The 25,084-nt window shown below is 44.6% G+C and overlaps 1 protein-coding gene across 1 annotated transcript; it reads left to right on the forward strand.

Annotated features, from left to right (window-relative positions):
• Positions 1-1,849: 1,849 nt before the first annotated feature.
• MTMR9 (myotubularin related protein 9) lies at positions 1,850-24,789 on the forward strand (the record flags this gene model as incomplete). The annotated part of the gene is made up of 10 exons (XM_081997082.1): positions 1,850-2,034; positions 5,159-5,267; positions 5,759-5,884; positions 13,061-13,234; positions 15,235-15,452; positions 17,095-17,256; positions 19,803-19,944; positions 20,533-20,753; positions 22,857-23,008; positions 24,626-24,789. The coding sequence occupies 10 exons, from the start codon at positions 1,850-1,852 to the stop codon at positions 24,787-24,789; spliced, it is 1,653 nt and encodes a 550-aa protein (XP_081853208.1).
• Positions 24,790-25,084: the final 295 nt, after the last annotated feature.

The following is a 25,084-nucleotide window of genomic DNA, read 5'->3' on the forward strand; positions in this document are numbered from 1 at the left end:
GGAAAGTTCAGATCGCAGCACAGGTTGGGACTCATGCTTGGAATTAAAAAAGGGACGTAGCCTAAAGCAGGGGTTGCATTGGCACATCTGCCTTTGCCTGTCCTCCGTGCAGGCAGCGCATTCTGGCAATCAGGAGGTCTAATTATCGCAGAGGTGCAGCCAAAGCACTGGGGAACCTGGGAGCAGGAATAATACAGCAGCAGATGAGAGATAACAAGTGAGCTGTGTGGGGGCTGTCGAAGGGCTGGAGGGGGCTGTGAGAGCTCCTTCCCAGGATGAGTAATAGGGACGTGCAGGCTGGGAAATGTCCAAACCCGGCACATAACAGCGTATAATGTAACGGAATATTGATGCCACTAGAGATGGGGATACGAGATAGGGCTGAAGTGCTGCTGAGAGGCGTGTAGGGAAGATGCTGACCTCAAGGCTGGACCTTATGCAATGGAGAGGAGTGGAGAGAAAGGGAAGTCATCACTTGGAGCCCTGGTGTGCTGCTGAGCCCCCTTCAGGGAATGGAGCTGTCTCCCTTCACCCGCTGCTCACCCCAAACCAAAAACAGTTGGGTGATGACCCAGCGTGGAGGAAGGCTATGCTGGGGGAGGTCCGGAGCAGGCAGCTCGAGGGGGACCCTGCTGCCAGGCGGTGCCTCTGCCACGGCCGGGTGGTCTTGGAGAAGAGCTGCATGAGCATCTGGGGGGTATTTCAGAAAATGCAAATGTGGGGCGGGAGGTCTGAATTATTGGCCTTTTCTATGAGCAAGAGCGGAGCCGCACTGGGATGAGGTCAGTAGGGGCCTCTGCGAGGTCAGTATTTTATTCCAGGCAGGTTCTGCACTCAAACTGCGGCTGCTGACCGCCTTCGTGGGCAGCAACCGCCACCGAAGTGCTTCAGCAAGGAAAACTCCTTAGTGCTGCCCCGCAGCCCGCCCGCCCCAGGGCGCGCCCCCATCGCCCCGCCCCTTCCTCTAAACTCCGCCCCTGAGGTCCCCGCCCCCTCGCCGATTCCCTTCCCCGTTGGCTCCCCTACGGCAAAGCACCGCCCCTATCGTCCCAGCCCCCTCCTCCGACCCCGCCCACCTCCCTTAAATTCCCTATGAGGCGGCGGAACGGTTGTCGTGGCGTCGTGGGGCGCGTCGGGCTTCTTGCGACAGCACGGTTTCCGGTAAGGGCAGGCGGTCCGCCCCCAGAAGGCGGGCACGGGCGGGGATTGGGCGCCTGGCGGATCACGTGAGCGCCCAACATCCGGGGAAGGGCTCGTGCGCTTCCGGCCGCTATCGCTCCGCCGGGCGCCTCCTGGGAGCGGCGGGGCCCGGGCGTCCTGGGGCGGCTCGGCGCGGCGTCTGTTCCCCCTCCGCCGTCCGGGGTTGCCGTTCCCGGCTCATCCCGTGCCCTCTCGGCCGTCTGCGCCGGGCCCCCGCGCTTCCCTGAATCTTTGTCAAGCACCAAGGTCTCCCTGCGCCGCCCCCCGGTCTCCTCTCTGTCAGTCGCCGAGTGTGTCCCTTGGTCAGGCCTGGCAGTCCCGCTGGGAGCGAGAGCCCTGCGAGGGGCGTCGGCCTTCTCTGAGCGGGGGTTGTGGTATCCCCCCGCTCCTCCCTTCTCCCCCCATCATCCTTCCCTCCCCGTCGCCCCGGCATCGGGCTGGCTCTCTCCAGCGTGCCGGGAGACAGGGATTCCCCTTGGCTTATGCCCCCACCTGCCTTCGGTGGCATCGCACGGGGCTGCCTGCCGGTGGTAGGCCACCCCGAGCTTGTCCCAGGTTCTCCATCCCGTTCCTGTTGGCGTTGCTGAGGTCACCTCTCCAGTTTTTGTGGTGAAGGCCTCCCCAGGCCCATTCCGTTCTGCAAGCAAGCATGGAATTTGCCGAGTTGATCAAGACCCCTCGAGCGGACAATGTCATCCTGCACCGCCCTTTCTACCCAGCCGTGGAGGGGACACTGTGTTTGACTGGCCATCATCTCATTTTTTCTTCACGGCGTCAAGATAATGCTGAGGAGCTGTGGCTGCTGCACTCCAATATTGATTCTATTGAGAAAAGGTATGCCTCCTAATTTCGCTGCCTATCCATAGCTAATTGTTTGTGCTTCATGATGGGTTGAAAAATGGTTGCCAAGACTGGCTCACACCTCAGCTGTCCCAAATCCAGGTCTGGAGAGGAGAAAGGACAGTCGGTTAGAGCCTGGGGCAGAATATTGGCACTGGCAGGTTGATTCTCATTCTGTTTGGATATCGATATTTGACTGTTGCATCTTAAGATTTTTTTTTTTGGCATATATAGAGTTGGATTTTTTGTGTTTAAACACTTTTGTCAACAATATTCTCTGTTAATTGTTCAGTGGATTACATCAGTAGCTCTTAAAACACTTTATAAAGGATGCATCTCTACTACCATTCAAGTGAGCTGGAAGCTGGGGCACTGATGAAATGACTTGTCTTGGGTCACCCAGCAGAGCTGATGGCAGAAGTGGATTCAGGACCTTCTCAGTCCCAGATCAGTCTCCTGCTGCTCGACACTATCATCCCCTTACTCCAAGTAACGCTTTGGCAGCGTACTCCTTGTGGGACTGATGTGGTAGAGCTGAGTTACAGCTGCCGCACTCCATTTTACTCTTGCCCATCCCCTTTTGTTGCAGGGACTTCAGAGATTAATCTTCTCACCGTCACTTCTGTCTGCTTCACGTGTACCGTTGCCCTGTCACGTTTCCCTTGTTGAGTGGCAGTCCCATCTCACCTGGTCATTGTCTTCTGCTTCCTCACCTTGGCCTTTTTTTCAGGTTGCTCAGAATATTTTTTTTTGTTAATTACAAAGTCCACCCCCTGTTTTCCTTGCCTTTTAAGGTACTCTGGAAGAATAGATTTTTCTCTCTGCCAGCAAGACTCGGAAAATCAAGCAGTAGCAATTAAAAATATCAGATTGCCTCAGAATCTGAGAATGGGTGCAGTATTGGATGCTGCTTAAGTTTTTTCCCATATTCCTGATTTCTTTGAGTGTTTCTGAGAAATGCTGCATCTTGGCCTCAGGGTGGAGAGAAACCGACTGGTGGAAACCTCGGGAAATCTGTTCCCATCTAGTACTGCTCAGTCATCAGGGTGGTTTGGCCTCATCTCCTTCCTACTGCTTGTACTAAACCAGCCGTAGCTCCGTTTTGAAAATTATTATAGGCAAGCTTTTCTTTCTTTCTTTTTAATGAGCTTAGTTGCAGTTACAATGTAAGTTAATACCAAATGAGCAAGGAAGGTTTTAAGTTATGGTGAGGGAGTAGTGCATTGCTAGCTCTGTACATGATTTATTACAGTTAGCTATGTCTGGAGATACTTGCAGCCCTTATTGCCAGCCCTAGTTTCTAGAAGGTCTCTGGAGTAAACCCCTCTGTCCCTGAGAGTAGCTTTGTGTGAATGTTACGGCAATTAAAATCTGCCATATAAAAGGATACTATTATGTCCTCAGTGCTAGAGAGAATAGAGTAACAAGACTTTTAAGCCAATATAGGTTGTAGAAAGGTCCAGTTTGGCGTTACTTCAGGTTATTTGGACTAGATCTAAGGAAGAAATTTTTCACAACGAGGGTGGTGAAACCCTGGCTCAGGTTGCCCAGAGAGGTGGTTGATGCCCCATCCCTGGCAACGCCCCAGGTCAGGTTGGACGGGGCTCTGAGCAACCTGCTCTGGTTGAAGATGTCCCTGCTCACTGCACCGGGTTGGACTAGATGGCCTTGAAAGGTCCCTTCTCACCCAAAGATTCTACAATTAGTGTACAACAACTACGACACTGTGCCATGTTCGTAAAATCTCTTCCTCCGCTTTTATGATATGAGTGTCTTTTGTATGTAACAGTGTTTTCCGTAATTATCAGATGGTCATCAAACTGCTGCTTAAATTTTTGTAGCTTTTCAGGTGACTTCAGTATGACCTGTAGATTTTGTTGAGAAGTGGAACAGTCTCTAGTGATCTCCCGTGGTCTTTTTTCTTAGAGAAACATGGAGAGGAAACATAGCCCTGGTGATGTGTCGTAGCTGCACTGTGTTATGACGTTGGGGATCTGTGAGGTCAAATGATGCACAGACTGGCTGTGCTGGAGTTACAGAACTTTTCTGTCAAAAAGTCTGTAGTTCTTCCTTCAGCATTACTCAAATGATAATTGGTTCTGCATGTTAACCTTTCTTGTCACAGAAGAAATAGATAATAACCTTTCAGCTGTAATAATAATTCTAAAATAAATTACAGGCACCTTTTGTAGCACAGGTGAAGCAACCCAAAGCTTAGCAACAGGTCTCCTCTTGGAGCATGGACAGCTCTGCCCTTGTTCATGCATGGTCTGACTGAGGGTTAGGCCATGAGGGACTGAAACTTGGTCCTTCGGGTCTTGCCTGCTTCTGCTTCTTGCATCACCTTTGGCTGCTGCAAGCCCTCCTGTGGTGTATGAGGAGACCCAGCTGCTTTTCCTTAGCTCACTGCTCCGTGAACTAAAATCTGCATCATTCCTGTGGACACTAGTGGCTAGTTAACATAAAGAAAACACTTGCTTTCTCTTCAAGCATCATCCTGCTTTCGGGTAGCAAAGGAAGGCTGGAGAGGGCGCCTGTGAGCTGTGTTCTGTGATGTAGAGGGTTTTTTTTTTTTCTGAGTTGACTTGAGTTGCAACCAGTGGTGATAAGACCATAACTTCTCTGAGGTCTGCAGAGCAAATAGCTCCATGGCACTACAGGTATCAGAAACCAAACTTTCTTGTTAAAGACAAGGGAGTATAATGCAGTGGGACTAAAATGTTATTTTAAAAATTAAATGTTTTTAACAATCCTCAAAGTTTCAATGCATTGACTTCCATCTGAACCTTCCAGTACTATCAGAAAATACCTGAACACACCTTTTCTCTTTCATCTCTTAAAGAAGTTTTCCTTCTAGCTTCTCTTTATCTCATAACACTTATTTCCACTCACTGCCATATCACAAGGATGTAATTTAAAAAAAGAAGTGGGCCACAACTTGCTAATACCAAATAAAGAGGTGGCTTTGTTTATCTTTTTTGAAAGATGATATTTCAGGTAATTAGTAATACTAATGGAATTTTGTCCTGTAGGCATGTGTTGTAGGAAGAGCTGTAATACCTCTTCATACCTAGAAGATCCTGTTCTTAAGAGATTCTTTCTTCATGTCTTGCTGTAGGTTTCTGGGCTCGTTGGGTACCATCATTATAAAATGCAAAGATCTGCGAATCATTCAACTGGATATACCTGGAATGGAGGAGTGTTTGAACATTGCTAGCTCTATTGAGGTAAGAATTCATAATGATAAATAACACTTGCATTCTCAGATCTTGATCTGACCTCAACCTTAACAGCTTTTTTTTTTTCCCCAGTTAGGAAGCTTTTCAGTGATGTTCTTGAGTTTAAGCTCTGTTGTTAGTGATCGGGTAAATGCCATGTAGGATGTGCTCTGTTAGTTATACCTGTTCACCGTGCATCCTTCTTGTCCTTTGGTGTGCTGTTTCGTAGTGTAGCCTGCAGAAATGACACTTTCTCTACAAACCCTGAGTTTCAGTTAGATTGCCTGTTGCAGTCTGCTGTTATTTGTGCTACTGGGTTTTTATGTGTGTTAAACTACCCTGCAGGTAACTTAGTATTTCAAGCTTAATGGCCGTATATTTTTGGGTGGCTTAAGTTTGCATCACCAATATTAGAGGACAACAACTATTTGCTGTATGTTTTTTTTGGAATAGAGTAGCAGTTTGAATTAAGTAGCTGTTTATTTCTCTTGCCCGCACAGGCGCTTTCCACCCTGGATTCTGTTACTCTCATGTATCCCTTCTTCTACCGGCCCATGTTTGAAATTGTTGAAGATGGCTGGCGCTCTTTTCTGCCTGACCAAGAATTTGAGCTCCTCAGTTCAGTGGTAAGTTGGATCTTAAGGATTTGCACAGGCACTCAGATATACTTGTGCAAGTAGTTTGTGAAGTACTTCACCCAGTAGTATCTGGACTGGAAGTCTTGGATGGTAAAAATAGCTGTCTGGTGCCTGCGTGAAAAGTGAGTGTTGTTCAAATAGTCAGGCAATAAACATTAGGCATTTCTGTTTATTCGCTAAATATTCCTATTTAGCGCTTGTGTTTCACCTTGTACAAATGGAGTTTCGAGGCCTATTTAAAAGTTACCTGGGAGGACATGAAGGTAGGAAATTTTTTTCGTAAGAACAAATTTAAGACCTTTTGCCTGGGTTTGTTGTACTTGACTTTGCATCTGGAGTGGGATGAATCTTTGTCAACCCCTTAATTGAAATGAGGCTGTTCTTAAATTGCTAAGGATTTTTTTAGCTCTCTAGGATGATAACAGTAGATGCCCAGTTTGAAACTCTTTTAGCTCTAGTTCATGCTGGGGAAATATTCGGAGGGTGTAGAGACCAGTAAATTTCCAGTCCTATTCTTCCAGGTGCTGTGAGCACATGTTGATATTATTTTGGTACCTGTAGGGTAGGAATTGTTCTCGTGGCATTGCCTGTTTTATCTGTTATTCAGACTTCATTTTAGGATGCTGAATTTGATACAGTGGGAACTGGCATGGTTGCAGGAGCCTACCTGTTTTAATAGTGCCTTGGGTTAGCATCTCTGTATTCCAAGTCTTTGTTTCACATTAAATGTGTGCACTTGCTGCATCATCTTAGGTTTCTGAGACCAGATCCATTAGTACAGCATCATAGAACATTGATTTTTTTTTTTGTTTATCTGCAACCCAGCTTGTCTGCAGCATTTATCATTTCCTGTTTATGACTAATAACTGAATAATATGATTAGCTTGACCAGATTCATATGATGAAATCACTAGAAAATTACAGGAGTTCAGAGATCTTTCTATTTTTTCTTCATAATTAGAGTATTCTCACAGGTCCTATCTTCATCTGCTGTCAAAAGACATACAAACTGACCTGTTATAATAAATAGCACCACAGTTTTGGTTTTGATTTCAGCTGGGGAAGCCAAATGTGTGATCAGAGTTCTCCTGTTTGGAGGCAAAGCAGCAGATGCTTTCCCAGCTCAGCAGAGGAAACTTACAGGCATTTTGATGTGAATTAAAAGGCCAGAAGCTGAAGTGCAATCTGGTGAGAAGGGAGGAGTGTGAGAGCAGGACTGAAGGCAGCGGAAGGAAATCCTTTGGAGCTCAATGAAAGATCGCAGGAGATGGTTCAACTTTTGTTCACATTTTGCTTCCTGTGTGTAGCTGAAATCCTTTTTAAATTTCAGGCATCAAATCACTTCTCATGGTTGTATTTACCAGCATGATACAGGTGCTAACATGGATCCATTGATATGCTTTTTTTTTTTCTTTTTCTTTCAGAGATTTAAAAATGCATTGATGGCTTATTTGTGAATTTCTTGGCTTTCTGAACATATGCTCCTTGGAAGGCTTACATTTAAAGACCTAATTACTTTATAGTGCTACATTTCAAGGGCAATAATTAATTTCTTTAAAATATGCATGTCTAACAGCTATTGATTTAATTCTTGGCTTTTAACCCAAAACTTCAGATGTAACCCCTTTTTAACAAAATGATGACAAAAGTCTTGTTCAAATGATTTGCATTTCCTGAATATCTGAAACCCTTTTTAGTTTTCAGGGATCAAATCACTTCTGATGGTTGTTCTGTAATTAACTTTTCTTATGTGACAGGCTAGAACAAGGAAATAGCTGATTCTATTTTTTTGTCACCTCTCATAAGTCAAATGAGTAGAATTCAGAAGGTTACATCCCTCTCCAACAAATCTGTTATGCCTTACCTTCCCCAATACGGTAACAACTTGTCAAAAACTGCATTTCACCCACACTGCAGCTCTAGTAATGTATTAATTCTACATTTGTCTGCTACAGGAGAGTTGTTGTAAAACTCTGACACATTCTGTAATGGCAAAGTAGAACTACAAAAGTTAAGATTAAAAAAAGTTAGGTAATACATTAAAAAACTTAGATAATATATCATGTTGTTATACTGTATAATTTATCTGTTGGCATATGTTGTGCCAAATGTGGTGTTTTTCTCCCAAGACACATTCCCCCCATGTGATTTTACTCCATTGCATTGATCTGACAAAGTGTCATCTAGCATTGCCCCTAGAATTTGATAGCAAAGTCTTAAGCACTTTGCCCCTGCAGCTGAGCTCCAGGATTAGGGAGGCTGCTCTGTTATCACAACGTTCTTGCTTTTAGTCCATGAAGGTGTTAAGGGAAGAACTCTTAAGGCAAATGACTTTATTTGATCTAAAGAAATTGGAGGAATTAAGTTTCAGTGGGCTGCAACTTGCTGAGGGCTGTTGCCATGTGTGCTACCTGTTTATTTTCTTGGGAATAACCTACAGCCCAGGTCAGCGGGGCTTTTGTCAAGTGGCTTTCCATGAACTGCGGTTCTGATAAATGCAACGTATCACCAAAGTAGTTCTGCTGAGAATTAAGTCATCTGAAGAAATTGGCTCAACATTTCACTAAAATGTCACAGCAAAAACTCCGCAGTGCCTGTAGGCTCCAAATTTTTGTACTGTGACATGAGACTTTAAAGATACTATAGACAAATATATGAATGGAGTAAAAGATGCACAGGATAGTTAATGTTTGCTCATCCAGCTTTTAGTTTTGTGTTGTTTTTGTTTGAAGCACTGGGTAGTACACAAGATTTGGACTGGTTATAGGTATGTCGGGTGAAATGTGTGTTAAAGAAATTTTATTCTTCACTGTGCTACTGCATAAGTAGTGAGTGACTGAATGGAATTAGAGTATATGCAAGGTTTTTATATTTTTCTGAGGAGTCAGAGAAGACCTAATAGGTCAGGGTGGAGTGGTTTCTCTTCTGCCAGCTTCTACACCTGTAGGATACTGCAAACTGTAACTTTGGAAAATCAGCTTTTTAAGTGAAGAGAAGTTTATACAATAACAGCATAATTAACATGTAGGTATTTCATTGCCACACAATTTCTTCATTGTCTTTTTCTTTCCTTTTTATTGTAGGAAAGAGCTCAGGGTTCTGGACAGTTCAGCTGTGCTTTACCTATTATCCAGCAGCAGATTAAAAAAACCCTGTATTTTCTGGGTTTGGGCTCAGTTTGCAATGGTGTGGATAGCCCATATTTTGCTCTTATCAGACAAGCATCAATCTTTGCCTGCATCTGTTGTTATACTGCTTTTCTTGTCCATGCACAATCTGTTCCTAACAGGGCTTGTTGCCTTCTGCCTGTTTCTTGGGAATGGCCTCCATCATTGCTGCTTTGTAGATTCCATCAAGGTCCAGCAGGTTCCTTGACTTTTAAGGCTTATTAGTAGAACTTGAATTGTTTCATGTTATTTTGTGGAAAACGACCTCTCCTAGCAATTGGGAGGAAGGATAACTGTTGTTATAGCCTTTTGGTAACGTTTGAAAACTAGTATCTTCTTCACTTTTACTTATCTCCTAGTAAACAAGTGCTAGGACCAGAAAAGTAGACATGTAAGAGTTAATCCTGTACTGTGTTTAAAAAAATACTTCTGACTAACTTCTTTTTTAATTTGGAGTCCTCTCTCCTTTCTGCTTAGCCCCCAATCCTTTGCTGCTTCTAGCTTTAACTGGAATTAACTTTTTCTGATTTCCTTAAAGTACAGATCTCTTCCTGGAAGAAGTAACTGTTAATTATGTACTTTCTCAGAGTTTCACGCAGCATACTTATCTGGTGACATCTGAAGATGAGGTCCACCTCTTCTTTTTCACTGCAGTCCTTACTGCTTCCTGTATCTGCACTTGCTGCTGCCCATAGTTGAATTGCTGTTACCTCGCTCTTCCAGTTAGTAATGGCAGTTTTTCCTTCCAAATTGCAGACATACCCCAAGGAAAAGCCAAGAAAAGACTTGCATTGTTGAGTGTTACTATGATCTGATTCATGTTGGAGTATATTTTAGCAGTCTGAAGCTGGCATTGCAGAGGTTAACTGGATCTCTACAGAAGTAGCTATGCTACAGAAGGCAAACAGTGCTAACCGCTGCCTCGCTCCTACTCCTTCCCATGTAACAGTAAATTATAACTGGGTGACATAACAGTATCATCTGTCTCGTGTTATAAATGGTGAGGAGAGGAGGTTATGGGCAGAGTTAAATTACTAAAGTGGGAGATAAATCAGGTCAATACTCTTCCATTCCTTTTCATAGTAGTGATATCGGTGACAGCCAGTCTCTCAAAAAGCATACCGCAGAGTTCTGGTTTTGCCTTCTCTACGTCCTATGTGGCAGTAAGGTATCTCAGTTCCATTTTATATCCATGCGTATTTTTTTCATTGTAAACAAATTGCACACCGTCATATGAAATCTGCTGTAATTTAATACAGACACCCCAAAAAGCTATAAAAAAAAAAAAAAATTGTTGTTGGTGCATTAAAAGCATGAGCTGTGACCAGTCAGCCTCCCGTATGTGATCCAGACCTTCTTTCATCTCTGCCTATGATGTGATTGCTGGAGGCAATTTAACTTTGCATCTGGGAGAACCTCTGCTTTTTATAAAATGTAGATGTTCAGAAGAGCTGTTTTGAGGCTAATGAATAATGAAAAGAGCTTACAATGGGGCTGGTGCAAGACTGTCCAGATAGGCTACTGAATACAGGTAGCGACTGCTGTTCTTAAAGATGGTGATACACACAACCTGTATCTTTCCCAGCATCTTTTTCTTGGGTTGCTTCCAAAAGGGGCAATTTTGCTGTTTCCTGTGCCACACATTCTGTGCCTTGGATCTACTGATGATGAAATAGTGTTGTGAATTGGTTCAGCTTTGTTCAGCCTTTGATGGAAAGGCTTCATTGCCAGAAAACCTTTCTGAATCGATCCTAGTTTTCCATCGTACCAGTATAACCAGGTACCAGTCAGAGGTGTAAGGCAAGAGGTAGTAAGCCTCTGGCAGAAAGGAAAGAGGAAGAGACCTACTTTGATCAGAGCTGTGTAATTAATGCATGCTAAACCAACCTATCTGAACTGATGTTGGTTTTTTGTGTGTTCTCTTACTTAATTTAACTGTCATGCTCTTCTCTTGTTTCCTGTGATACCTACTTTATCCCCCTACAGTTTTTGTCTAGCTGAAGCTTTCTTTGAGCGCAAAGGAGCAGAGTTTTTCGTGGCATCTGTATGAGGTCCCTGCCTGCTGCAGAAGCACGCAAATGCTTCCCAGTCTGTACTGAAAACACCTCAGCTGAGGAGTTACTTAAGGTCTTGTTTGCTTTCTCATACCTGTGTCATGTCAGTGCGCAGGAACTAAAAAATAAAAAAAAATAGGAAAAGATACCTTGATAGCAGCTGCCTGTTCCTCTTCAAAAGGTTTATATATTACATTTTAATTTCTCTGTGTCTGGAGCTTTTACAGGCAAATTTGACTGCTGTTCTGCTGTTACTTTTAAGAATTTAATGCTGCTGTTAAAATCAGAAGATGTTATAGATGCTTCTGGGTCATTTTCCCCACCGAGGCTTCTACCAGCAGGTTTTGTTGGCCATAAGGAATACAGGATAAGGATGCAATGACTGAAGACACAGCCCAGCCAAGCCCCCATCCTGCTGTCGAGGACCATGAATTCGGTTCCCTGCCAAGCTTAAGGCAAGGTTCTGCTGTGTGCCTCTGGGGAAAATATATGCCTCGTGGCCATTTGATGTACCTGGATGATGTCCTTAATGCAGCAGGCAGTGGTGTGGTACTAGCCCGCAAGCAGCAAGCCCTCCATGAAGGCTGGACTTATCTGAGGCTGCAGTTAGGGCAGAGTCAGCTGTTCCAGTTGGGACTGCAGTAAGCCAGGACTCCTTGTCAGTGAGGCAGTTCATTGACCTTTAGTTTTGCCTGAGATAGAGCCAAATCCTGTGTCTGACCCAGGGGGTATCAGGTAGCCTGAGTTCTCATGCCAAGTGCCTGCGAGGGTGCAGGCTGCCAATCTTCAGCACTTCTTTCATAAGTGTTTGGCTGTTGGAAGCTGAAAAACTATGTAACAGGAGTTCATGGTGAGACCTTTGTGCTTAGATGCTGTGCCGGTTCCGGGAGGTGCTTTTGGTGGAAGAGTTGTACTGCTTTATGTAAAGCAGAGCCCATAGAAAAGAACCAAGTTGGAAATGTTAAATTGATTTTTAACCTCAAAGCAGCTTCACCGTCTGGAGTTAGTGGGCATTCTTGCCTCCCTTGGCCACCTTTGTCTTGTGGACAGTGTTAATAACTCTGTCAGCACAGATAGAGGTTTGAGCCTATGTCACCTGCATCTAAACCTTTTTTTCCCTAAATCTGTTGATGTAGGAATACACTTCTGTTCTGGGGTCTCCCTGAGAGACATACCATGCTGTTCCTTCCTATGAGATTGAAGCTATCTGCAAATGCAGTAAGTTATATTGTAGTGCATACTGCAGACATGCTGTCTGCTATGCCTGTGAAATAATTAAAAGCCACAATTGCCCATTTCTGACCACGTGGACTTATTTTGTGCCGTTCGCTGAGGATGTGGATAAACCAGATGGGGAACCATTGTTCAAGTCCTGCACCTCAAGAATCAGAGTCGCCTGGTAATTTCTTCCATTGCCTATAAGCTTTATCTGCATGCTGTGTAATGAGCTTCGGGGAGCTTCTACAACAAGATATTATGATTGCAGGCAGCATTGAGGGGTGTGTGTGTGGGGAAAAATTGCTCAGCAGACCTATAAATGAGTATTAAAAGGACTAGGCAGGGATATACCTTCTAATGTCTGTAATACAACATCTGAGAGGTAGGGGATGAGGAGTGTGCTGCAGACAGTTGGCCAGGTTTGTTTGCTTTTCTTGAATAGCATCTCTTTCACCATGTTGGTTTTGGTGGACGCAAGATACGGTACTGGATTTGATCTGACCCATTAGTGTAGTTATGCTATTACAGGGAATCCATATTCCCAGATGAACAAAAGTGATTATGCCAATAGCGACAACTGAACTTTCATCTGTGGTGCAAACAGAATAAATCACCAATGTTACTCGGTGCGTGCTTTGTTCTGAATATGGAAGTTCCTCTTCCCTAGTATGTTACGGCGTTACTGTTTTGTAACCCAAAGCCTCTATGGTCTTATCTTTTTTCAGACAGATGAATGGCGTCTCAGCTGCGTCAATAAGGAATTCTCTGTCTGTCCCTCCTACCCTCCAGTTGTCATTGTCCCCAAATCCATTGATGATGAAGCGCTTCGGAAAGTTGCCATGTTTCGCCATGGCAGTCGCTTCCCAGTTCTCAGCTATTATCATAAGAAGAATGGGATGGTAAGCTGTATTTGTGTAATGGTTGTACCTGAGGGAAGTCTGTGAATCTGTTTGTTTAATGAAAAAACAACTTGTGCTCTAGATTTAATACAGTTCATGAGATGTTTGCTTGTTTTATTTTCCAACTTATTAAGTGTATGCAGTGAAACTGGTTCTGGGTGATGGAATGAGTAATCTCCATCCTAGAAATAGCTATTAATCCGCTTGTTTGGCGCGTATGTGGCATGAGCTTGCTCACAGCGGTAAGAGCAAGATGAGACTTGTAAAGCTACTGCTGGCACCCTTACTTGCTTTGTCTGCCAAGAGGCCTCATGCTGAAAGGATGGCAGAAACCGCATTGTCTTGTCTCTGGGTGGTGGGCTGTCTCCTTCATAATAGTCATGATGACAGCAAGCGTGCCCAGCGCCAGCACCACTTCTGCTGTGTAACTGTCGAACAAGCGATTGGAACAATCTGTTCTCTGAGCCTGTCAGTATAACATGTTTCAGGAGTAGCAAATTCTTGGTGTTGCGCAGACTTTACCACCTTTTGATGAGCCAAAATCTAATTGAGTGACTGATACGCTATAATTAAGAAATGCACTTTATGAAATTTTTGAGTAATACCTTGCATCTCTTGCTGATGTAACCAGTTCTGAGGATGTTGGCATATCCAACCTCCAGCTTGTAAACTTGATGCAGGCTTCTGAGTCAAATGCTCTAATGTGTTCTCACCTCCTGCAGCCAAGATTTGTAAGCCCTTCATTAGAGGATGTCTAGTTCAACTTAGTACCTTTGGGTTTTTTGCTTTGCTTTAAAATCAGCCGTCCACCAACTTCATAACAGTTGTGCTTTCTGCTTTTTCTCAGCTTGACTGAAAACCCTTGAAAGAAAGTTTGTTCAATTATCTCTCCAAATTGTGCATGTTTCAAGTGTGAGGAATATAATAGTTTGGCTCAGAGTGCTTGAACTTGTGACAGTAATGCTGTCTGTCATGTTGCTCTCCTGGCTCTGAGTTCTTGAGTGTGGCTGGGGTTGCTGACTGGCTGCCCTTGCATTTTACTTATCATTTGAGCTGGTGGGGTGCCTGCTGAATTGAAAGGCATTTACTAAAGAGAAATCTCAGCTAATAAATCTGTGGACCTAGGGTTTATTGGTCTAGCCACCGCATAATACTGTACCTAATAGGCATCTTTAACACATGAATGACTTGAGTGTTTGAAAAACAGTTGGGAAGAGGCCTGAATGACAATCCTGAAAATTTTGGTTTATACAAGAGCCATCAACAGCAAGCCAGTTCAGTGGCTCACAGAGATGGTACTACAGAAATAATTAAAGGGTTAAAGCCTTGAAGAAGACACCTGTGATTTAGAAAGTGGCCTGCCAAGTGATTGCTCAATTCAAGGATTTCTAATTTGTTTGGTTGTTTTTAAATTAATTCAGTCCCTGCAAGGGATTGCACTTAAAAGAACTGAAGTATTCGGGGCAAGGGAGAACAGCAGCTGTAGAAAGAACTGGAGAGATGTTTCTGTGCATCAGGCAGTACAGATGAGGACATCTGTGGCCAGATGCGATGGATCAAACTTGAGGCAGACAGAAGTAGAAAGTCAGGTGGGGCGAGAGCTGTGCTTGCTGGTTCAACTCCACAGAGAAGAGCTGGCTTCCTCTTGAATTTTACCCCTGAGCTGATAAAGGAAGCTTTTTAAGGCTGAGCTATCTCACTCCTATAAGCATTGTCACAATGACCTGAGTTCTAAAGAAAAACAGGAGCATCCTTGTGTGGGTTTCAGCAGCACGCTTCTCTAGAGAGCCATTCTCCGTGCCTGGCATTGAGACCCAGTTACCTAATGCATCGGTTTGCAATCCACATTTACAGACCCCTAAGAAATCCTCTAGTGAAGGGGTGTCCTTTGCGTAGTGAGTTTAAATCTCCATTCTTGGCTTGGAGCTGAAGTGATCAGTGGCTTTCAGTCTTAAATCTCTCATTTCCAGTGCCTAATTCATGGTTATCTGTCTCCACAGGTCATGATGCGAAGTAGCCAGCCTCTTACAGGTACGAATGGAAGACGATGTAAAGAAGATGAGAAGCTTATTAACGCTACGCTACGGCCTGGCAAGCGTGGTTACATCATTGATACGAGGTCCTTGAATGTTGCCCAGCAGGCCAGAGCCAAAGGAGGGGGCTTTGAACAAGAAGTGCACTATCCCCAGTGGAGGAGGATTCACAAATGTATTGAGAGGTGGGTGAAATCACACAGGCTCTCCTCTGTGCTTGGCTTTGTAGGGTTGCATTGTCAGAGCCATGTTAGCTCCATAAAGTATTTGCTTCTGTAAGAAGTGGCTGAGTATCCTGGTTCTTGTCAGCAGGGTTGTGTTCCTTTTTTGGCACAATCAGGGTATGTGGATGATACAGATATTTGGCTTTTGAAAGCTGTGTTTGGTTACATGTTCTGAACAACCTGCTGCAGGTTTCAGACATCAGGCAGCCTCCCTGTGCCATCTCCTTCTCTGACCGTCTGTAACCGCACTCCAGCCTTCCTGTGCTCCCCTTTGTAGTAGTGCACAGGAATGAGCATGTCCCTTGACAGAAAACTTCTGCAGGTGAGGATTTGTTCTGTGGCAGTCGCAGTCCTCTTATCCAGTACTCTTCTCTGGACATCTAATACCGTTTGGTCATTTGGAGACAAGTTATTAAGTTAAATAGACTGTTGGTCCAGCGTTGTTCAACTGCTCTTAAGCCTTAGCTTTTGGCAATCCTTCTACGTGGGCTTGCAGTAATGTAACTGGAGCTATTGAGAAGCAGTCCCTCCCCTCATCCTCAAGCCAGTCTTGAGGAGCTAATATAAGGAATTTCCTGGCTGTTGCTTTGAACTATTTGGTTTTGTGTCTAAAAATTTTATGTGGACTTGATTTTGATGTTGATTATTTTACAGGTGGATATAAGCATCAGAGAGGAATGAATAAAACAAAATATATAAAGACTAAGTATCTCATGCTCTTTGGCTTTGTCGGCTTCTCTGAGATCTAGTCTGCTAGCTGCATCCTCTATTAGACCTGAGCACCTGCTGGAATCACCATTAAGAGGCATTTGATCCATCAGTAGTTTGGTGCTCCTGGAAGGCATAGTGTGAAACAAAACCAGAGAAGCATCTGGTTTTATTAGCTGCATGCTGAATACCAGCTTTCCAGGGCTTGAGGACGTAATGCAACAAATGCAGAAGTGATACGAAATGTGTTCCCTCCCCCCTGTTTTTCTTGCATTCTTAAGAAATTAGCCAAACTAATCTTAGTGTGGTTCTACATTGAGAAGTTTAGTCTAGTTTAAACTTTTCTGTGTTACAGTGGAGTTGTGTCCTTGTGGGGGGTGGCTTTCAGATGAATGTTGCAGCTGTACAGGTTAAAACTCCCCCAAAACTTCTGCTGTAGTACAGAGAATGAAGGTGCAGCACTTGAAGCTTGGCTGACACTTGCTAATGTCTGTGCTAGGTTGTAGTCACACTTGTATTTGGTAATGGGAGTGAGATGACTGAAACACATTTTACATGGAAAGTGTAAGATATCACTCAACACACACAGAGTTCAGGTGAGGTAAGGAAAAGGCCATACTGTTGTAATGCCTTACAAAGCAATTTGTTTTGAAAGGTAAAAGACTACTTACATCCAAAGAGTGGTATTCTGCCAGCAGTTAGCCCTGGCTTGGGGTTCCTGGTGGAAACAGTTTTGCTGGTTGAGGAGATGTGACTTCTATAGGGTTGTACTTTTTAAAATAACTGCATATAAATCATAGTGCTTTATTTTCAGATCAGTATATTTCTGTAAGTGTGTTGTCCTGGTTGCTGTGTTACTGCTTATGTTTTCAATAATATTTTGCTTTTCCCAAAGGTTCAATATTCTGCAAGAAAGCCTCATCAAACTTGTGGAAGCTTGTAATGACCAGTCGCACAATATGGACCGCTGGCTCAGTAAACTGGAAGCTTCCAACTGGCTGACTCACATCAAGGAGATACTAACTGCAGCTTGTCTAGCTGCTCAGTGTATTGACAGGTAAATCTTTTTCAGAAAGCCTTGAGTTTCTCATTCCCTGGTTACGGGTTGCTTGTTAAATACCTCTATTTCCACTTTCAGTATTAGTGGCTGGCTGCTGTGAACTGGCATTCTTGTATCCATGCAAGATACTGTTTCATCATGGTTAAGGAGTGTTCCTCCAATAAATCATGCTTGCATTTTGAGAAGTGCAAGCCTGAGAGAGGAAACCTTGACAGAGAATAGGGACTAGATCATCTAGTTAAGGTATATTCCTATGTCTGATGTGACCAATCTGATTTAGTTATTTTTATTGGAGGTTTAGGTTAGAATGCGCCCATCTAAAATGTTGTTTGGTAGCCTAGTAAAGTGAGAACACAGAGGTTTGCTTTTTTTTAAAGTCCTTTTTTTAGTTGAAAGTTTCCAATACCCCATCTTGCTTCTAGAGATTAAAACAATGGCATTTTCTTGTTTCCTCCAGGAAGTGGTCCAGTGCTTTTTCCTTCTGAAAGTTTTATCCCCATAGCTTTATGTAAGCAATCCTATTCATCCCTTTTAAGTGCCTGTGACCTCTTTTAACCTGACATTTCTTTAATAAATACTGCTGACGTGGCTAACTTGTCATCAAAATGTGTTCAGACCTCAGGTGCCAAGGTTTGTAAGATGAAATGCATGGGTCTAAATGTGATTTCTTTGTGGCTCAGAGGAAAACCCTTCTCAAAACAGGGAAAACCTAGCTTTTCCTACTAGCTAGGGGACGTGTTATACAGATAAACAAGTAGGCTGAAATGCCGTCTCATTGGTAAAAGAGCATTGCTGCATTAAAATATGAGCTGCTGTGCTTTTTAAAAGCACTGGCGGTGCCTGTTTAGTTATTGACTGTGCCAGAAAAGGATTGCTCTTGATCAGTAGTTTTATCTGTAACTCTTTCCCGCATGTGTATAATGAGAAAGATTGATGATGAAACTCTTCTGGCTTGTTGGGACAGTGGACAATTTCATCATTTTTAACCTTAGCTTTGCTTTTTCTGTTTACCTGGAGCTGTGGCAGGCCAGCTCAGCATGGGTGCCTGGCCCATCTCATTCAAAGCCTGGAGATCAGAGCTGAGCTGACAAGGATGGTTCAGTTATATTGGCCATAGGAAGGGAATGGTTGGGGCAGATCTTGCAGCATCTTAAAGGTCTGGGACCTGAAAGATGAAAGGTGAAAATAGCGTTATCCTGGTGTGCCCCACTTTGAGGAGTGCATTGCAGTTAGCCTTTGCAGTTGTGCTTGGCTGTTATGCAGACTCTTTATATGCCACTGCCTGGGGGAGGAGGAGAGAAAGTATCTGCAGATTATCTGTACCATAAAGGCACTTGGTTTGTTTTAGACATAGGACTATAGACAAAGATGTTGCAGTGTTTAAGGTACAGATTTTAATGCTTTTCACTTCAAAAAGCAAGTAATATCTACAGGGTTACTTGCTTTCTAGATTGATCTTTCTTACCCATGCTTTGTTGTTTAGCCTGGGTCTCTGCACAGAAAGAACTAAAACCTGCATTTAATTATCTTTCTGAATGCAAGGATGTTGGCAGAAATGAGATATTGCATCAAAGCTTGGGAAGAGTAAGGGGAATTAATGTCATTTAATACCATCCAGTCCTTCCTTCAGAAGCACATGGATGAGATCCTGATATTGTATCCAAACACAGCCTAGGGTGGAGGAAGAAGGCAGGGAATTGGCTGTCCTGGACAGTCCCCACTGGATATGGAGAGTGACAGCATGTGGGCTGTGTGTGCTAAGTCAACGTGCAAAACCTTCCTGCCCCAAACTCTCCGAGCTCCCTCTGCTCTTCACATCATTCAGCTGATTCACTTGTGCTGGCTGGTGAGTGAGAAGCCTTTGTGCTTGGCTCTTTGACAAGCTTCCTTGCTCAGCAGAGTAACTCCGCTGCCTTTCTGGAGGCCAAGCTTTGCTGCTTTTTTTCCTCTTTCTTTCTTTCTCCTGAACTGGCTTATTGACTTACTGTTCTTGCAGTAAACCCCAGTTGAAACCCAAATGCAAATAAGCCCAGGGTTGAGTAAGAATCTCATAGTATTGTTTTTGCAGAGCATCTGGGAGGATGATATGTCTTCACTGCAGTGCTCATGGGGAGATTTTGGAGTGCTTAGCAAAACAGTAAATGACACAAGCAAATTTTGAGATGCATTTCCATGCTATATCTCACAGGGGTACCAATTCAAAATAGTGAGAACCACAAAAGAGATCTCACTGTGCATCTTCAGTCAACGTGACAAAGGCTCTGGATTTCCATAACGTTTAGCAAGAAACTAAACCTTAAGTGATGCAGATCTCTAGTTAGTGTTGGTGAGGATTGAGATGGAGAAAGTGGTATGCTTCCATGTGGGGTGGGGAGTAAGCTTATGGGAGAGATAAAGGGGTAAAGAGCCAGCAAAACCTCAGCATTGTCAGGGTAACAACACTGGGGTCCATGGGATGCGCTGGCATCCGCTGGGATGCATACATCCTTGGGATGTGTTGTGCTCATTCACACTCTTTCCGTTCCTTTCTACCTTTCTCACAGGGAAGGTGCATCAGTGCTAGTGCATGGGACTGAAGGAACTGATTCAACACTCCAGGTAACTTCTCTGGCACAGATTATCTTGGATCCAAGGTGCAGGACCATACGTGGCTTTGAATCTCTTGTGGTGAGGGAGTGGCTACAGGTAAGAAATGCCTGTTGACAAAACGGCAATCTGTTCCCATGACACTTCTATTGAGAAATAGCCTGAGAGGCAGCAAACAGGTTGGGCCTTGTGCAGTCCCGATTAGTGTGAACAGCCTTTGTCCTAAGAGCAACATCATTACTGAGTCATTTGTACCTCTGGTACTCCACTGGAGTCTCTGCCTGTCATGGTAGTTTTTTGGGGGTTTGGGGAACTGCCTATTTTGTGTGCTCAGGGTGAACATCTCTTTAGAGAACACAGTTCAGACTAAAAGACAAAATCTTAGTTGCAGTCTTTGTACTCTTTGCAGCTAATATCCTCAGCGTGGTCTTTCAGTGCACCTACACCAGTTTGTTCTTGATAAAATTCTCTGATCAAATACAGGGCTATTTACATAGCCTGAAAAAGGCAGCAAAGTTGGTCATGGTGGCTAGCAGTTTGTTACTGGATGCTTGATGAAGTTACGGTTGTAGAAAAGAGTAGTAATAGTATAGTTGCATGGACAGAACTGGCTCTGAAGTCTTTTTGCTACATGTACTCACAGCCCATTACTTTGTGTGTGATGCTCTCTCTGATTCTTATGTATAGGCTGGTCACCCTTTTCAGCAGCGCTGTGCCCAATCAGCCTATTCAAATAGCAAGCAGAAATGGGAGGCCCCAGTGTTTCTCCTCTTTTTGGACTGTGTGTGGCAAATCCTTCGTCAGTTCCCTTGCTCTTTTGAATTCAACGAACAGTTCCTCATTATGCTCTTTGAACATGCTTACGCTTCACAGTTTGGGACTTTCCTGGGAAACAACGAAAATGAAAGGTTGGTGAGGATGCTTGCTTTGAACCCTTTAAATATCAGGCTGTATCTGGAAAAAAGTCTTTCTTTCAAAAAGGATGAAGGTGCTTGTGTGGTTTCTGCTAGCACAGGTGAGCTCTTGTTGCAGTTACGTAGTCTGCTGCAATGTGAGGGATCTTGTCCCTGACAAATGAGACACTGTGACTAAAGAAATCTGTGGCTTGGTCAGGGAGTTGAACTAGTCTTCTCCAAGTCCAAGCAAATACCTTAGACTGTCTTTTCTGTTTCCCTGTGTGGCCTTGAAAAATCTCCACCCCTTCACCAGTTTATATAGTCTCTTACGCAGAAACTCTTTCCATAAAAGAATAAACAGCTAGAGTTAACAATGACGTGAGTCATAGCTGTGGAAGCAAACTTGTCTCTGCAGGCCTGGAAGAGAAGGTCAAGGCAGTCAGAGGCCGAAGCTGGAAAGTCTGGTTCTTACCTTAACTGTCAGAGAGGAACGTGACTCTGTAGCCTGGTGGTCCTGACACCCCCAGGAAGGGAAGGCTTTGTTTTTTGCATCATCTGCTAACAGCTGAAAGTGGAAAACATGGAGGAGGTTCTCCCAGAAGGATCTGCCTCACAGTTAAACCTTGGCAAAAGTTTTGCTTGTTTAGCTATGAGAGTCTTGATTTAGGTTTGAGCTCTTTCTGGCCATGGAGTAATACAACTTCAACAGAAGGACCACAAATCACTCCAGCCGTAACCTGTGACTCGGAGAAATGTGAATTGGCAGTCTGCCCTGGCTGAGATTTTGAGCAAATGCTATGAGCTCTCAGATGGATGCTCGTGCAACTTTGAAAGCAAGCAGCCAGGACTGCGTTCTGCTGGAGTCTTAACTTGTCAGGTAATGATGGTCCTGTGCTGAGCTTGCTTACAAGCCTGTGGTGTTTAAGGTACTTGAGCAGACCAGCACCTAGCTTCTGAATCCTAGCCTGGGTTAGATGCTGTGCTGTACCAGTGGGGCAGCTCTAGGCATGCCCCGAGTAGGGCTGCTGGGAGTAGTAAACAGGGTGGAGACCTGGAGGACTGGAGCCTCCCATGGCAGATGGCAGCTGCTGGAGAGGTCTGGATTCCTGTTTTGAACTTGGCAGCTCTGTTCTCAGGACTCCTGACTCCAGTAGGACCGTGTCTGATGGTCTCCTGCTTACCTAAAGACCACTGAATGAGTAGAAGGGAAAAATAGAACTGATATTATAGATAAGGAAGGCAAATTAAAGCTTCCTATAAACCTCTCTGCCCTTAAAGTAATCTTTGCTTAGAAGAGACTCTTCTGTCTTCTGTAGGGCTGCTGAACTGGTCATCTGTGAAACCAAGTTAGACTTGAAACTAATAAGATGAAATTTGAAAGAGTATTGAATGTTACATGTAATAACCCGCCTGTCACATCTGAACATGTCAGCTTGTGAGCACAGAAAATGTTTGAAGTCTGATGTTAAGCTTGTACTGCCTGAAGCATTCACAGGGATGGTGAATTCCCTGCCAGGGTGGCAGTTCAATTTGCTAGTGCAAGCAGAATGAAGTTTGCCAGAATCTAAGGAATACAGACCCCTGTGTAACTCCTGGAGGTGGGTTTGACCCAGGAACACAGCACTCTCCCTCTGTGCTCTGATGCTTCCTGCCACCAGAGGGACCTAATCAGACGTGCCCATTGCACAATTCCAGCAATAACACTGCTTTAATGAACGCTGAGAATCACACTACGATCCTCCCTTGATGCAGACCTACCACACCTCCCAGCTCTATCTTAACACAGGCATTCGATCCTTTTCAAAGCCTGGCAGTCGAATTGTTTTGGGGAGGTGACTGATTCTTCATCTAGACAGAAGGCAGCTAGCTTTCACCCAACTTATAAATGTTATTTCCCCATCTTTTCTTCAAAATTAATTGTAATTGGCCAGGTTGAGTAAATTGCTTTAGGTTTGTACCCTGTGCCATGTTGATGAGAGGTATTGAAGGGATTAGCCTGAATTGTCTGGGCTGGTGGGAAAGCTTGTGGCATTCTAGTCTGTGGGGTTCTGACAAAACAAAATGAGTCTTTACAGTATAAAAGTGAAAGCTAACTTGTTCCTATGGGTTTTTTAGGTCTAAACTGAAGCTGCCACAAAAGACGATGTCCCTGTGGTCCTGGGTGAACAGGTCTGAAGAGCTGAGCAAATTCCAGAATCCTCTTTTTGAGGCCAACAGCCTTGTCATCTGGCCTTCTGTTGCCCCACAGAGCCTGCAGCTCTGGGAAGGTAAGCCAGGCTTGCTTTTTCTGTTACAGACAATATATATTTTTGTGGCTACTTGTAAAGCTTTTTAAGTGTTCACTCCTGTTGTCTCTGCTCTGTGCCTAGTCTGTCTCAGCTGATGGTGATCTCACTCCCTTTGAACACTGTTTCAAAATATTTTTGGCATGTGCCATCCCCAGAGGCATAATGCTTTCTCCTTCTGAGGATTGGTGACACGCTACTTTGCCAGGGAGCCATACTAGTACCATTTAACTTCTCAGCACAGTATTTCTGCAGTGACATAGCTTAATCTATAGATGTTCTTCAGTCCTTGGGCTTTTGTTCATATCAACCAAGACTTTTGTTTTTCCATTGTTGGCCATGTTGGTCAGGATAACCTGTGTACAATATGTTCTCCATCCAACACTGAAGAGTTAATTACAGTGAAGCAAGCAGGCTGTCATAGAATGATAGAATAGTTTGGGTGGGAAGGGACCTTTCAAGGTCATCTAGTCCACCCCCCTGCAGCGAGCAGGGACATCTTTACCCAGAGCAGGTTGCTCGGAGCCCTGTCCAGCCTGACCTGGGCTGTTTCCAGGGATGGGGCATCGACCACCTCTCTGGGCAACCTGGGCCAGGGGTTCAACACCCACATTATGGAAAATGTCTTCCCTATATCTAGTCTGAATCTCCCCTCTTTTAGTTTAAAACCGTTACCCCTTGTCCTGTTGCTACAGGCCCTGCTAAACAGTCTGTCCCCATCATTCTTATCAGCCCCCTTTAAGCCCTGGCAGCTGCACTAAGGTCTCCCCGGAGCCTTCTCTGCTCCAGGCTGAGCCCCCCCAGCTCTCCCAGCCTGTCCTCCCAGCAGAGCTGTTCCAGCCCTCGGAGCATCGCTGGGGCCTCCTCTGGCCCCGCTCCAGCAGGTCCATGTCTCTCCTGTGCCGAGGGCTCCAGAGCTGGACACAGCACTGCAGAGGGGTCTCCCCAGAGCGGGGCAGAGGGGCAGAATCCCCTCCCTCGCCCTGCTGGCCACGCGGCTTTGGGGGCAGCCCAGGACACAGGTGGTTTCTGGGCTGTGAGCGCACATTGCTGGCTCATGTCCAGCTTTTCACCCATCGGGACCCCCAAGCCCTTCTCCCTGGGGCTGCTCTCCATCTCCACCCCCCAGCCTGTGCTGATACCGGGGGTTGCCCTGACCCAGGGGCAGGACCCTGCACTTGGCCTTGTTGAACCTCATGAGGTTCACTTGGGCCCATTCCTCAAGCTTGTCCAGGTCCCTCTGGATGGCATCTCATCCCTCAGGCGTGTCAGCCACACTACTCAGCTTGGTGTCATCTGCAAACTGGCTGAGGGTGCACTCAATCCCACTATCTGTCTTGGCAGGGTAGACTGAATATGAGTTGCTCTGATCTGTATGTAAGAAAGGAATCAATGCCCCTCATTTTATTAACCTTGTTTAATAGATGGTGAACTTGGAGAGGAGGGTCAGTATTTCTAAGTGCTGTTTAGGGGGGAGGGTAAGAAAAAAAAAAAATGCATAAACTGTGTGCACGTTACTTGAGAGCTGATGGTATATCAATAACAGTTCTTTCTTTTAACAAGAAACCCTTCTGTCTTGTGCTGTCTCTGGGCTTTCAGGTGTCTTTCTTCGGTGGAACAGGCCTTCCAAGTTTCTAGACGAAGCCCATGAAGAAATGATCAACATCATAAGATACAACAAAGAACTTCAGGCAAAGGTTAATGCATTGAGGAGGCAGCTAGCAGAGATGGAAACAGATGATAGGATGCAGGAGAACCTGTGAGCTGGCAGGGCTTTGCCTCAGGTCGTTCCTTTCCAGTCCCCTTCACATTAAAGACTAAACATGGAAAGTGCATGTATTGCAGAGCCCTCTGGGTACAGCTGACCCTCAGTCCTCCTGCTGCTGAAACCTTCACTTCACTATGTACCTCCCTGCTTTCTGGGAGGCATTTTTGTTTTGTTTACAGAAGACATACCCAACTGGGCATAGTGTTTTCTCTTGGCAGCCTTTCTGTCTCAAAATTGTGTACAGTGTCAGTAGAAGCTGGAACTCTTACCTGCACCCAGCTGTATGGATG

This window comes from Phaethon aethereus (genome assembly GCF_964289735.1).
Source record: "Phaethon aethereus genome assembly, chromosome: 3".
Classification (NCBI taxonomy): domain Eukaryota; kingdom Metazoa; phylum Chordata; class Aves; order Phaethontiformes; family Phaethontidae; genus Phaethon; species Phaethon aethereus.